Source organism: Bufo gargarizans, unplaced genomic scaffold (genome assembly GCF_014858855.1).
Source record: "Bufo gargarizans isolate SCDJY-AF-19 unplaced genomic scaffold, ASM1485885v1 fragScaff_scaffold_5_pilon, whole genome shotgun sequence".
Classification (NCBI taxonomy): Eukaryota; Metazoa; Chordata; class Amphibia; order Anura; family Bufonidae; genus Bufo; species Bufo gargarizans.
The window spans coordinates 152,128-165,170 of record NW_025334147.1 but is presented as its reverse complement, the minus strand read 5'-3'; the positions used below and the strand labels follow the sequence as shown (position 1 = coordinate 165,170).

At 49.6% G+C, this 13,043-nt stretch overlaps 1 protein-coding gene across 1 annotated transcript in view; it reads right to left on the bottom strand.

The window, feature by feature from the left end:
• LOC122922676 (transmembrane protein 182-like) overlaps nucleotides 1-13,043 on the bottom strand; it is a 40,296-nt gene that overhangs the window by 22,474 nt on the left and 4,779 nt on the right. Inside the window, exons 3-4 of the mRNA XM_044273373.1 lie at nucleotides 12,437-12,535; nucleotides 8,700-8,837 (exon numbers count right to left, since the gene is read on the bottom strand). Of these exons, the coding sequence (XP_044129308.1) occupies nucleotides 8,700-8,837; nucleotides 12,437-12,535 (237 nt within the window). The remainder of the gene's footprint in view (nucleotides 1-8,699; nucleotides 8,838-12,436; nucleotides 12,536-13,043) is intronic.

Genomic DNA, 13,043 nt, shown 5'->3' with positions numbered 1-13,043 from the left:
GCCAGTCTGCAGATAGGGACCAGTGCTTAGTAGGAGAGACTCTGCCAATCTGCAGATAGGGACCAGTGCTTAGTAGGAGAGACTCTGCCAGTCTGCAGATAGGGACCAGTGCTTAGTAGGAGAGACTCTGCCAGTCTGCAGATAGGGACCAGTGCTTAGTAGTAGACACTCTGCCAATCTGCAGATAGGAACCACTGCTTAGTAGGATAGACTCTGCCAGTCTGCAGATAGGGACCAGTGCTTAGTAGGAGAGACTCTACCAGTCTGCAGATAGGGACCAGTGCTTAGTAGGAGAGACTCTACCATTCTGTACAATAGGGACCAGTGCTTAGTAGAAGCGACTCTGCCAGTCTGCAGATAGGGACCAGTGCTGAGTAGGAGAGACTCTGCCAGTCTGCAGATAGGGACCAGTGCTTAGTAGGAGAGACTCTACCATTCTGTACATAGGGACCAGTGCTTAGTAGAAGCGACTCTGCCAGTCTGCAGATAGGGACCAGTGCTGAGTAGGAGAGACTCTGCCAGTCTGCAGATAGGGACCAGTGCTTAGTAGGAGAGACTCTGCCAGTCTGCAGATAGGGACCAGTGCTTAGTAGAAAGACTCTGCCAGTCTACAGATAGGGACCAGTGCTGAGTAGGATAGACTCTGCCAGTCTGCAGATAGTGACCAGTGCTTAATAGAAAAGACTCTGCCAGTCTGCAGATAGGGACCAGTGCTTAGTAGGAGAGACTCTGCCAGTCTGCAGATAGGGACCAGTGCTTAGTAGGAGAGACTGTGCCAGTCTGCAGATAGGGACCAGTGCTTAGTAGGAGAGACTCTGCCAGTCTGCAGATAGGGTCCAGTGCTTAGTAGGAGAGACTCTGCCAGTCTGTAGATAGGGACCAGTGCTTAGTAGGAGAGGACTGTGCCAGTCTGCAGATAGGGACCAGTGCTTAGTAGGAGAGACTCTGCCAGTCTGCAGATAGGGACCAGTGCTTAGTAGGAGAGACTGTGCCAGTCTGCAGATAGGGACCAGTGCTTAGTAGGAGAGACTCTGCCAGTCTGTAGATAGGGACCAGTGCTTAGTAGGAGAGACTCTGCCAGTATGCAGATAGGGACCAGTGCTTAGTAGAAGAGACTCTGCCAGTCTGGAGATAGGGACAGTGCTTAGTAGGAGAGACTCTGCCAGTCTGCAGATAGGGACCAGTGCTTAGTAGATGAGATTCTGCCAGTCTGCAGATAGGGACCAGTGCTTAGTAAGAGAGACTGTGCCAGTCTGCAGATAGGGACCAGTGCTTAGTAGGAGAGACTCTGCCAGTCTACAGATAGGGACCAGTGCTTAGTAGGAGAGACTCTGCCAGTCTGCAGATAGGGACCAGTGCTTAGTAGGAGAGACTCTGCCAGTCTGCAGATAGGGACCAGTGCTTAGTAGTAGAGACTCTGCCAGTCTGTAGATAGGGACCAGTGCTTAGTAGGAGAGACTGTGCCAGTCTGCAGATAGGGACCAGTGCTTAGTAGGAGAGACTCTGCCAGTCTGTAGATAGGGACCAGTGCTTAGTAGGAGAGACTGTGCCAGTCTGCAGATAGGGACCAGTGCTTAGTAGGAGAGACTCTGCCAGTCTGTAGATAGGGACCAGTGCTTAGTAGGAGAGACTCTGCCAGTCTGCAGATAGGGACCAGTGCTTAGTAGTAGAGACTCTGCCAGTCTGTAGATAGGGACCAGTGCTTAGTAGAAGAGACTGTGCCAGTCTGCAGATAGGGACCAGTGCTTAGTAGGAGAGACTCTGCCAGTCTGTAGATAGGGACCAGTGCTTAGTAGGAGAGACTGTGCCAGTCTGCAGATAGGGACCAGTGCTTAGTAGGAGAGACTCTGCCAGTCTGTAGATAGGGACCAGTGCTTAGTAGGAGAGACTCTGCCAGTCTGCAGATAGGGACCAGTGCTTAGTAGAAGAGACTCTGCCAGTCTGGAGATAGGGACAGTGCTTAGTAGGAGAGACTCTGCCAGTCTGCAGATAGGGACCAGTGCTTAGTAGATGAGATTCTGCCAGTCTGCAGATAGGGACCAGTGCTTAGTAGGAGAGACTGTGCCAGTCTGCAGATAGTGACAAGTGCTTAATAGAAAAGACTCTGCCAGTCTGCAGCTAGGGACCAGTGCTTAGTAGGAGAGACTCTGCCAGTCTGCAGATAGGGACCAGTGCTTAGTAGGAGAGACTGTGCCAGTCTGCAGATAGGGACCAGTGCTTAGTAGTAGAGACTCTGCCAGTCTGCAGATAGAGACCAGTGCTTAGTAGAGGAGACTCTGCCAGTCTGCAGATAGAGACCAGTGCTTAGTAGGAGAGACTCTGCCAGTCTGTAGATAGGGACCAGTGCTTAGTAGGATAGACTTTGCCAGTCTGCAGATAGGGACCAGTGCTTAGTAGAAGAGACTCTGCCAGTCTGCAGATAGGGACCAGTGCTTAGTAGGAGAGACTCTGCCAGTCTGCAGATAGGGACCAGTGCTTAGTAGGAGAGACTCTGCCAGTCTTCAGATAGGGACCAGTGCTTAGAAGGAGAGACTCTGCCAGTCTGCAGATAAGGACCAGTGCTTAGTAGGAGATACTATGCCAGTCTGCAGATAAGGACCAGTGCTTAGTAGAAGAGACTCTGCCAGTCTGTAGATAGGGACCAGTGCTTAGTAGAAGATACTCTGCCAGTCTGCAGATAGGGACCAGTGCTTAGTAGAAGAGACTCTGCCAGTCTGGAGATAGGGACAGTGCTTAGTAGAAGAGACTCTGCCAGTCTGCAGATAGGGACCAGTGCTTAGTAGAAGATACTCTGCCAGTCTGCAGATACGGACCAGTGCTTAGTAGAAGAGACTCTGCCAGTCTGAAGATAGGGACCAGTGCTTAGTAGGAGAGACTCTGCCAGTCTGTAGATAGGGACCAGTGCTTAGTAGGAGAGACTCTGCCTGTCTGCAGATAGGGACCAGTGCTTAGTAGGAGAGACTCTGCCAGTCTGCAGATAGGGACCAGTGCTTAGTAGGAGAGACTCTACCAGTCTGCAGATAGGGACCAGTGCTTAGTAGGATAGACTCTGCCAGTCTGCAAATAGGGACCAGTGCTTAGTAGGAGAGACTCTGCCAGTCTGCAAATAGGGACCAGTGCTTAGTAGGAGAGACTCTGCAGTCTGCAGATAGGGACCAGTGCTTAGTAGGAGAGACTCTGCCAGTCTGCAGATAGGGACCAGTGCTTAGTAGAAGAGACTCTGCCAGTCTGAAGATAGGGACCACTGCTTAGTAGAAGAGACTCTCCCAGTCTGCATATAGGGACCAGTGCTTAGTAGGAGAGACTCTCCCAGTCTGCAGATAGGGACCAGTGCTTAGTAGGAGAGACTCTGCCAGTCTGCAGATAGGGACCAGTGCTTAGTAGGAGAGACTCTGCCAGTCAGTAGATAGGGACCAGTGCTTAGTAGGAGATACTATGCCAGTCTGCAGATAAGGACCAGTGCTTAGTAGTAGAGACTCTGCCATTCTGGAGATAGGGACAGTGCTTAGTAGAAAAGACTCTGCCAGTCTGCAGATAGGGACCAGTGCTTAGTAGGATAGACTCTACCAGTCTGCAGATAGGGACCAGTGCTTAGTAGAAGAGACTCTGCCAGTCTGCAGATAGGGACCAGTGCTTAGTAGGAGAGACTCTGCCAGTCTGGAGATAGGGACAGTGCTTAGTAGAAGATACTCTGCCAGTCTGCAGATAGGGACCAGTGCTTAGTAGAAGAGACTCTGCCAGTGTACAGATAGGGACCAGTGCTTAGTAGGAGAGACTCTGCCAGTCTGCAGATAGGGACCAGTGCTTAGTAGAAAAGACTCTGCCAGTCTGCAGATATGGACCAGTGCTTAGTAGGATAGACTCTGCCAGTCTGCAGATAGTGACCAGTGCTTAGTAGGAGAGACTCTGCCAGTCTGCAGATAGGGACCAGTGCTTAGTAGGATAGACTCTGCCAGTCTGCAAATAGGGACCAGTGCTTAGTAGGATAGACTCTGCCAGTCTGCAAATAGGGACCAGTGCTTAGTAGGAGAGACTCTGCCAGTCTGCAAATAGGGACCAGTGCTTAGTAGGAGAGACTCTGCCAGTCTGCAGATAGGGACCAGTGCTTAGTAGAAGAGACTCTGCCAGTCTGCAGATAGGGACCAGTGCTTAGTAGAAGAGACTCTCCCAGTCTGCAGATAGGGACCAGTGCTTAGTAGGAGAGACTCTGCCAGTCTGGAGATAGGGACCAGTGCTTAGTAGAAGAGACTCTGCCAGTCTGCAGATAGGGACCAGTGCTTAGTAGGAGAGACTCTGCCAGTCTGCAGATAGGGACCAGTGCTTAGTAGGAGAGACTCTGCCAGTCTGCAGATAGGGACCAGTGCTTAGTAGGAGAGACTCTGCCAGTCTGCAGATAGGGACAGTGCTTAGTAGGAGAGACTCTGCCAGTCTGCAGATAGGGACCAGTGCTTAGTAGGAGAGACTCTGCCAATCTGCAGATAGGGACCAGTGCTTAGTAGGAGAGACTCTGCCAGTCTGCAGATAGGGACCAGTGCTTAGTAGGAGAGACTCTGCCAGTCTGCAGATAGGGACCAGTGCTTAGTAGTAGACACTCTGCCAATCTGCAGATAGGAACCACTGCTTAGTAGGATAGACTCTGCCAGTCTGCAGATAGGGACCAGTGCTTAGTAGGAGAGACTCTACCAGTCTGCAGATAGGGACCAGTGCTTAGTAGGAGAGACTCTACCATTCTGTACATAGGGACCAGTGCTTAGTAGAAGCGACTCTGCCAGTCTGCAGATAGGGACCAGTGCTGAGTACGAGAGACTCTGCCAGTCTGCAGATAGGGACCAGTGCTTAGTAGGAGAGACTCTACCATTCTGTACATAGGGACCAGTGCTTAGTAGAAGCGACTCTGCCAGTCTGCAGATAGGGACCAGTGCTGAGTAGGAGAGACTCTGCCAGTCTGCAGATAGGGACCAGTGCTTAGTAGGAGAGACTCTGCCAGTCTGCAGATAGGGACCAGTGCTTAGTAGAAAAGACTCTGCCAGTCTACAGATAGGGACCAGTGCTGAGTAGGATAGACTCTGCCAGTCTGCAGATAGTGACCAGTGCTTAATAGAAAAGACTCTGCCAGTCTGCAGATAGGGACCAGTGCTTAGTAGGAGAGACTCTGCCAGTCTGCAGATAGGGACCAGTGCTTAGTAGGAGAGACTGTGCCAGTCTGCAGATAGGGACCAGTGCTTAGTAGGAGAGACTCTGCCAGTCTGCAGATAGGGTCCAGTGCTTAGTAGGAGAGACTCTGCCAGTCTGTAGATAGGGACCAGTGCTTAGTAGGAGAGACTGTGCCAGTCTGCAGATAGGGACCAGTGCTTAGTAGGAGAGACTCTGCCAGTCTGCAGATAGGGACCAGTGCTTAGTAGGAGAGACTGTGCCAGTCTGCAGATAGGGACCAGTGCTTAGTAGGAGAGACTCTGCCAGTCTGTAGATAGGGACCAGTGCTTAGTAGGAGAGACTCTGCCAGTCTGCAGATAGGGACCAGTGCTTAGTAGAAGAGACTCTGCCAGTCTGGAGATAGGGACAGTGCTTAGTAGGAGAGACTCTGCCAGTCTGCAGATAGGGACCAGTGCTTAGTAGATGAGATTCTGCCAGTCTGCAGATAGGCACCAGTGCTTAGTAAGAGAGACTGTGCCAGTCTGCAGATAGTGACCAGTGCTTAATAGAAAAGACTCTGCCAGTCTGCAGCTAGGGACCAGTGCTTAGTAGGAGAGACTCTGCCAGTCTGCAGATAGGGACCAGTGCTTAGTAGGAGAGACTCTGCCAGTATGCAGATAGGGACCAGTGCTTAGTAGAAGAGACTCTGCCAGTCTGGAGATAGGGACAGTGCTTAGTAGGAGAGACTCTGCCAGTCTGCAGATAGGGACCAGTGCTTAGTAGATGAGATTCTGCCAGTCTGCAGATAGGGACCAGTGCTTAGTAGGAGAGACTCTGCCAGTCTGCAGATAGGGACCAGTGCTTAGTAGTAGAGACTCTGCCAGTCTGTAGATAGGGACCAGTGCTTAGTAGGAGAGACTGTGCCAGTCTGCAGATAGGGACCAGTGCTTAGTAGGAGAGACTCTGCCAGTCTGTAGATAGGGCCAGTGCTTAGTAGGAGAGACTCTGCCAGTCTGCAGATAGGGACCAGTGCTTAGTAGAAGAGACTCTGCCAGTCTGCTGATAGGGACCAGTGCTTAGTAGAAAAGACTCTGCCAGTCTGCAGATAGGGACCAGTGCTTAGTAGGATAGACTCTGCCAGTCTGCAGATAGGGACCAGTGCTTAGCAGGAGAGACTCTGCCAGTCTGTAGATAGGGACCAGTGCTTAGTAGAAGAGACTCTGCCAGTCTGCAGATAGGGACCAGTGCTTAGTAGGAGATACTATGCCAGTCTGCAGATAAGGACCAGTGCTTAGTAGGAGAGACTCTGCCAGTCTGCAGATAGGGACCAGTGCTTAGTAGGAGAGACTCTGCCAGTCTGTAGATAGGGACCAGTGCTTAGTAGATGAGATTCTGCCAGTCTACAGATAGGGACCAGTGCTTAGTAGAAGAGACTCTGCCAGTCTGCAGATAGGGACCAGTGCTTAGTAGAAGAGACTCTGCCAGTCTGCAGATAGGGACCAGTGCTTAGTAGATGAGATTCTGCCAGTCTACAGATAGGGACCAGTGCTTAGTAGAAGAGACTCTGCCAGTCTGCAGATAGGGACCAGTGCTTAGTAGAAGAGACTCTGCCAGTCTGCAGATAGGGACCAGTGCTTAGTAGATGAGATTCTGCCAGTCTACACTAGTGACCAAAAGAAGATGCTGAGATGGGGATGTTGAGCCATAGACCCTGGGTTACTAGCCCCTGAACATTGTCCAGAGGACCCAACGTAGAGTTGTGGGCCACATAAAACCCGCCACTGCACATACATAGTTCCATCCAGATCTCCATTCTTACTACCTACATAGTTACATATGTGTTTGTGAGTTCAGCTCTGGAGGTTAGTAGAGTATATTACAGGATGGAGCAGCAGAATTGTGAGTACAGCTCTGGACATAATGTAAAAGCAGATGTACCCACAGAATTGGATGCATCTACCCCCGTTTCAGTACAGATGCATTCAGCAGTACAGGGATTACGCCGCCCTGCCTCTGCCGCACACACCAGTAATGTGGTTGCTGGTATCAAACCTGGGTCCTTTGTGATTCACATTGTAGTTGAGCAGCTACATGAAGTTTGTGCCCCCCTCATCTCCTTTCTGGCGCAGTCACTTGCAGACGCTCGTCCTCTAAGCGCTTTGTCTGCAGAGCGGAGAATCAGGAGGGTCATGTCGCCTGGCCCCCATCCAGCAGGACGCTGCCAAGTACAATCAGCCCCTCCTGTGTTGAGGTGGCATTACATTCAGACGCCGCACAGTAGATGGCTTTCCAATACCCGGAGAAGTTTCGGACGAGGAGTCCTGGAAGCCTCTCTGTTCATTACAGGGACAGCGACATGTCTGTGCTCCGGAGGATTTATTCTGCTCGCCTGTAATCTGGGGGTGCTATATATCGGGGTGTATCGCTGTGTTTGGTAAGGTTTTTCATCAAGATCTCTGCTAGCTGTAAGTGAATAAGAACATTCTTGTCTACATCCAGAGGCAGTAAACTATACGTAGTTAGTCCTCATCTCAGCTGAGAAGCAGATACAATAAGTGTCATTTACAAACATTTTTCTGCCAGTTTTTGGCCTAAAAATGTCATAAGGCCCCTTTTTGCGACTTTTTAAATGCCCATACAACAATATTTTTGTAGCAATGGCCTTTTTACACCCTCTTTGCCACTTAGGAGCAGCGAGGGCATAGCGGGAGCCGTGGCAGGGATTTCTGCTCTGGAGAATTGACATAAAACAGGCGTAAAAGAGGAGTGAAGCCTACTCCAATCAGGGAATATCAGTCAGGAGCTGGAGGACATCTTACCCCAGGCGCACGGACTGCCAGAGCCAAATCCTTCAGCAGCGCAAGGAAACAAAGACTGACTTTGTAGATGACCCCCAATGTATCAGCCTAGACTCCAGACTGATACATTGTAACAAGCTGGCAGAGAGATCAGTGGTTTAGCTCACAGAACATTGGGGGTCATTTACAAACAACTTCACCGTAGTTTTTGGCTTAAAAGAAAAGTCGCAAGGGCCTTTTTATGACTTTTTTTGCCACGTTTGACACTTGGTAGTGGTGTAAAAGTTGGCGAAAAATACTCCCGTCAGCGGCTGGAGTCGTTTTTACACCTGGGGCACAGACTGTTGGAGCACGGTCATAAATTAGGCTCTTTCTCTGTGTAAAATGCTAGTTTTTGTAATTTACCCCTATTATCTACACTCCATACCACTGTAACAAACCCTCAGCTGGGAGCAGGACTAGATATCTACAGGTTCACTGCCTCTGAATGGAATCCAGAGTGTTCTAATTCACTGACAGCAAGCAGAAGACATAAGATTACACGATAGTCTGCAGTGTGACATAAGAGACTCAGTCGCAGCGTGGCCGGGATTCCTCTGCAGTATTTCCCTTATATCTACTGTGATATCTGCCACACGTGGCCCCACGGGCGAGGACAGATCACGGGTTCACTGATTACAGGATTTCTTCAGGAGGAAATTGATCAGTTTTCCCTTCGCACATGAGACTTGGTGTCAGAGTCTGTAAATACCTGACCTGGTGTCTTACCAGCAGTGATGAGGAATCCTCCTCCGATTCTATAGAGCCCGGCCTCCGCAAAGGGCACTGCACAGACCAGCAGAAGACCCCCCACCACACTGGAAGCGATGCCGACAATGATTAACGCCGTCCAGAAGCCTCTGTACACTGCAAAACAAAGACATGACATTTAATGACCACTAAGCCTTATACTCCACACCAGGGACGAACGCTAAAGTCAAAGGGCCCCTTAGACTCAGTCAGCCCCAGCCTGAAATGGCCGATAACTGGGAGCAATAGACTGTATTCTCCTGTCCTACAGTCATCCTCCCCCCTGAAATGGCTGATAACAGGGAGCAATAGACTGTATTCTCCTGTCCTCCAGTCATCCTCTCCCCTGAAATGGCTGATACCAGGGGGCAATAGACTGTATTCTCCTGTCCTACAGTCATCCTCTCCTCTGAAATGTCTGATAACAGGGGGCAATAGACTGTATTCTCCTGTCCTACAGTCATCCTCTCCCCTGAAATGGCTGATAACAGGGGCAATAAACTGTATTCTCCTGTCCTACAGTCATCCTCTCCCCTGAAATGGCTGATACCAGGGGGCAATAGACTGTATCCTCCTGTCCTACAGTCATCCTCCCCCCTGAAATGGCTGATAACAGGGGGCAATAGACTGTATTCTCCTGTCCTACAGTCATCCTCTCCCCTGAAATGGCTGATACCAGGGGGCAATAGACTGTATCCTCCTGTCCTACAGTCATCCTCTCCCCTGAAATGGCTGATAACAGGGAGCAATAGACTATATTCTCCTGTCCTACAGTCATCCTCTCCTCTGAAATGGCTGATAACAGGGGCAATATACTGTATTCTCCTGTCCTACAGTCATCCTCTCCCCTGAAATGGCTGATAACAGGGGGCAATAGACTGTATTCTCCTGTCCTACAGTCATCCTCTCCCCTGAAATGGCTGATAACAGGGGGCAATAGACTGTATTCTCCTGTCCTACAGTCATCCTCTCCCCTGAAATGGCTGATAACAGGGGGCAATAGATTGTATTCTCCTGTCCTACAGTCATCCCCTCCCCTGAAATGGCTGATAACAGGGGGCAATAGACTATATTCTCCTGTCCTACAGTCATCCTCTCCCCTGAAATGGCTGATAACAGGGGGCAATAGACTGTATTCTCCTGTCCTACAGTCATCCTCTCCCCTGAAATGGCTGATAACAGGGGGCAATAGACTGTATTCTCCTGTCCTACAGTCATCTTCTCCCCTGAAATGGCTGATAACAGGGGGCAATAGACTGTATTCTCCTGTCCTACAGTCATCCTCCCCCTGAAATGGCTGATAACAGGGAGCAATAGACTGTATTCTCCTGTCCTACAGTCATCCTCCCCCCTGAAATGGCTGATAACAGGGAGCAATAGATTGTATTCTTATGTCCTACAGTCATCCTCTCCCCTGACATGGCTGATAACAGGGGGCAATAGACTGTATTCTCCTGTCCTACAGTCATCCTCTCCCCTGAAATGGCTGATAACAGGGGGCAATAGACTGTATTCTCCTGTCCTACAGTCATCCTCTCCCCTGAAATGGCTGATAACAGGGGGCAATAGACTGTATTCTCCTGTCCTACAGTCATTCTCTCCCCTGAAATGGCTGATAACAGGGGGCAATAGACTGTATTCTCCTGTCCTACAGTCATCCTCTCCCCTGAAATGTCTGATAACAGGAGACAATATACTGCATTCTCCTGTCCTACAGTCATCCTCTCCCCTGAAATGGCTGATAACAGGGAGCAATAGACTGTATTCTCCTGTCCTACAGTCATCCTCTCCCCTGAAATGGCTGATAACAGGGAGCAATAGACTGTATTCTCCTGTCCTACAGTCATCCTCCCCCCTGAAATGGCTGATAACAGGGGGCAATAGATTGTATTCTCCTGTCCTACAGTCATCCTCTCCCCTGAAATGACTGATAACAGGGGGCAATAGACTGTATTCTCCTGTCCTACAGTCATCCTCTCCCTGAAATGGCCGATAACAGGGGGCAATAGACTGTATTCTCCTGTCCTACAGTCATCCTCTCCCCTGAAATGGCTGATAACAGGGGGCAATAGACTGTATTCTCCTGTCCTACAGTCATCCTCTCCTCTGAAATGACTGATAACAGGGGGCAATAGACTGTATTCTCCTGTCCTACAGTCATCCTCTCCCCTGAAATGGCTGATAACAGGGGGCAATAGACTGTATTCTCCTGTCCTACAGTCATCCTCTCCCCTGAAATGGCTGATAACAGGGGGCAATAGTCTGTATTCTCCTGTCCTACAGTCATCCTCTCCTCTGAAATGGCTGATAACAGGGGGCAATAGACTGTATTCTCCTGTCCTACAGTCATCCTCTCCTCTGAAATGGCTGATAACAGGAGGCAATAGACTGTATTCTCCTGTCCTACAGTCATCCTCTCCCCTGAAATGGCTGATAACAGGGGGCAATAGACTGTATTCTCCTGTCCTACAGTCATCCTCTCCTCTGAAATGGCTGATAACAGGAGGCAATAGACTGTATTCTCCTGTCCTACAGTCATCCTCTCCCCTGAAATGGCTGATAACAGGGGGCAATAGACTGTATTCTCCTGTCCTACAGTCATCCTCTCCCCTGTAATGGCTGATAACAGGGGGCAATAGACTGTATTCTCCTGTCCTACAGTCATCCTCTCCCCTGAAATGGCTGATAACAGGGGGCAATAGACTGTATTCTCCTGTCCTACAGTCATCCTCTCCCCTGAAATGGCTGATAACAGGAGGCAATAGACTGTATTCTCCTGTCCTACAGTCATCCTCTCCCCTGAAATGGCTGATAACAGGGGGCAATAGACTGTATTCTCCTGTCCTACAGTCACCCTCTCCCCTGAAATGGCTGATAACAGGGGGCAATAGACTGTATTCTCCTGTTCTACAGTCATCCTCTCCTCTGAAATGGCTGATAACAGGGGGCAATAGACTGTATTCTCCTGTCCTACAGTCATCCTCCCCCCTGTAATGGCTGATAACAGGGAGCAATAGACTGTATTCTCCTGTCCTACAGTCATCCTCTCCCCTGAAATGGCTGATAACAGGGGGCAATAGACTGTATTCTCCTGTCCTACAGTCATCCTCTCCCCTGAAATGGCTGATAACAGGCGGCAATAGACTGTATTCTCCTGTGCTACAGTCATCCTCTCTCCTGAAATGGCTGATAACAGGGGGCAATAGACTGTATTCTCCTGTCCTACAGTCATCCTCTCCCCTGAAATGACTGATAACAGGGGCAATAGACTGTATTCTCCTGTCCTACAGTCATCCTCTCCCCTGAAATGGCTGATAACAGGGAGCAATAGACTGTATTCTCCTGTCCTACAGTCATCCTCTCCCCTGAAATGGCTGATAACAGGGAGCAATAGACTGTATTCTCCTGTCCTACAGTCATCCTCTCCCCTGAAATGGCTGATAACAATGAGAAATAGATTGTAGGAGGAAGGAAAACTATTATGGAGGAACTCTGCCCGGATGACATGGAGCGTTCCTATAAACTGTGATCGTACAAGATATCATGGGGGGGTGGGTGTCCTGTAGAGGAGGTGGGATACTATACAGTAAGTAGGGCGACTCCGCTGTGTATGGAGAGTGGTTCTATATGCGCTGTCCTGTAACTTTCACCAGACAGATTGCTATCAGTTGCTTTCTGTCTTGTCAAATGGAAAGATGAATATTAGGACGACTTACCTGCTGTCGGGTCATAGGATGGATGTGGGACCGGTCCAGTAGCTATCGGCATGGGGAACAGGTACCCCTGGATGCAGTGTTTGGGGTGCGCTTGATTGGCTGAATAGAGAAGATTAAAAAGTTTTTGTTATGTGAGATGATACAGGCGGGGGAGGCCCTGGAGGGCCGAGTGTTAGGGGGGCCTAGTTCTAATATAACTATTAACCCCCTAGACACCAGGGATTTAACTATTAACCCCCTAGACACCAGGGATTTAACTATTAACCCACTAGACACCAGGGATATAACGATTAACCCACTAGACACCAGGGATATAACGATTAACCCACTAGACACCAGGGATATAACGATTAACCCACTAGACACCAGGGATATAACGATTAACCCACTAGACACCAGGGATATAACGATTAACCCACTAGACACCAGGGATATAACGATTAACCCACTAGACACCAGGGATATAACGATTAACCCACTAGACACCAGGGATATAACGATTAACCCACTAGACACCAGGGATATAACGATTAACCCACTAGACACCAGGGATATAACGATTAACCCACTAGACACCAGGGATATAACGATTAACCCACTAGACACC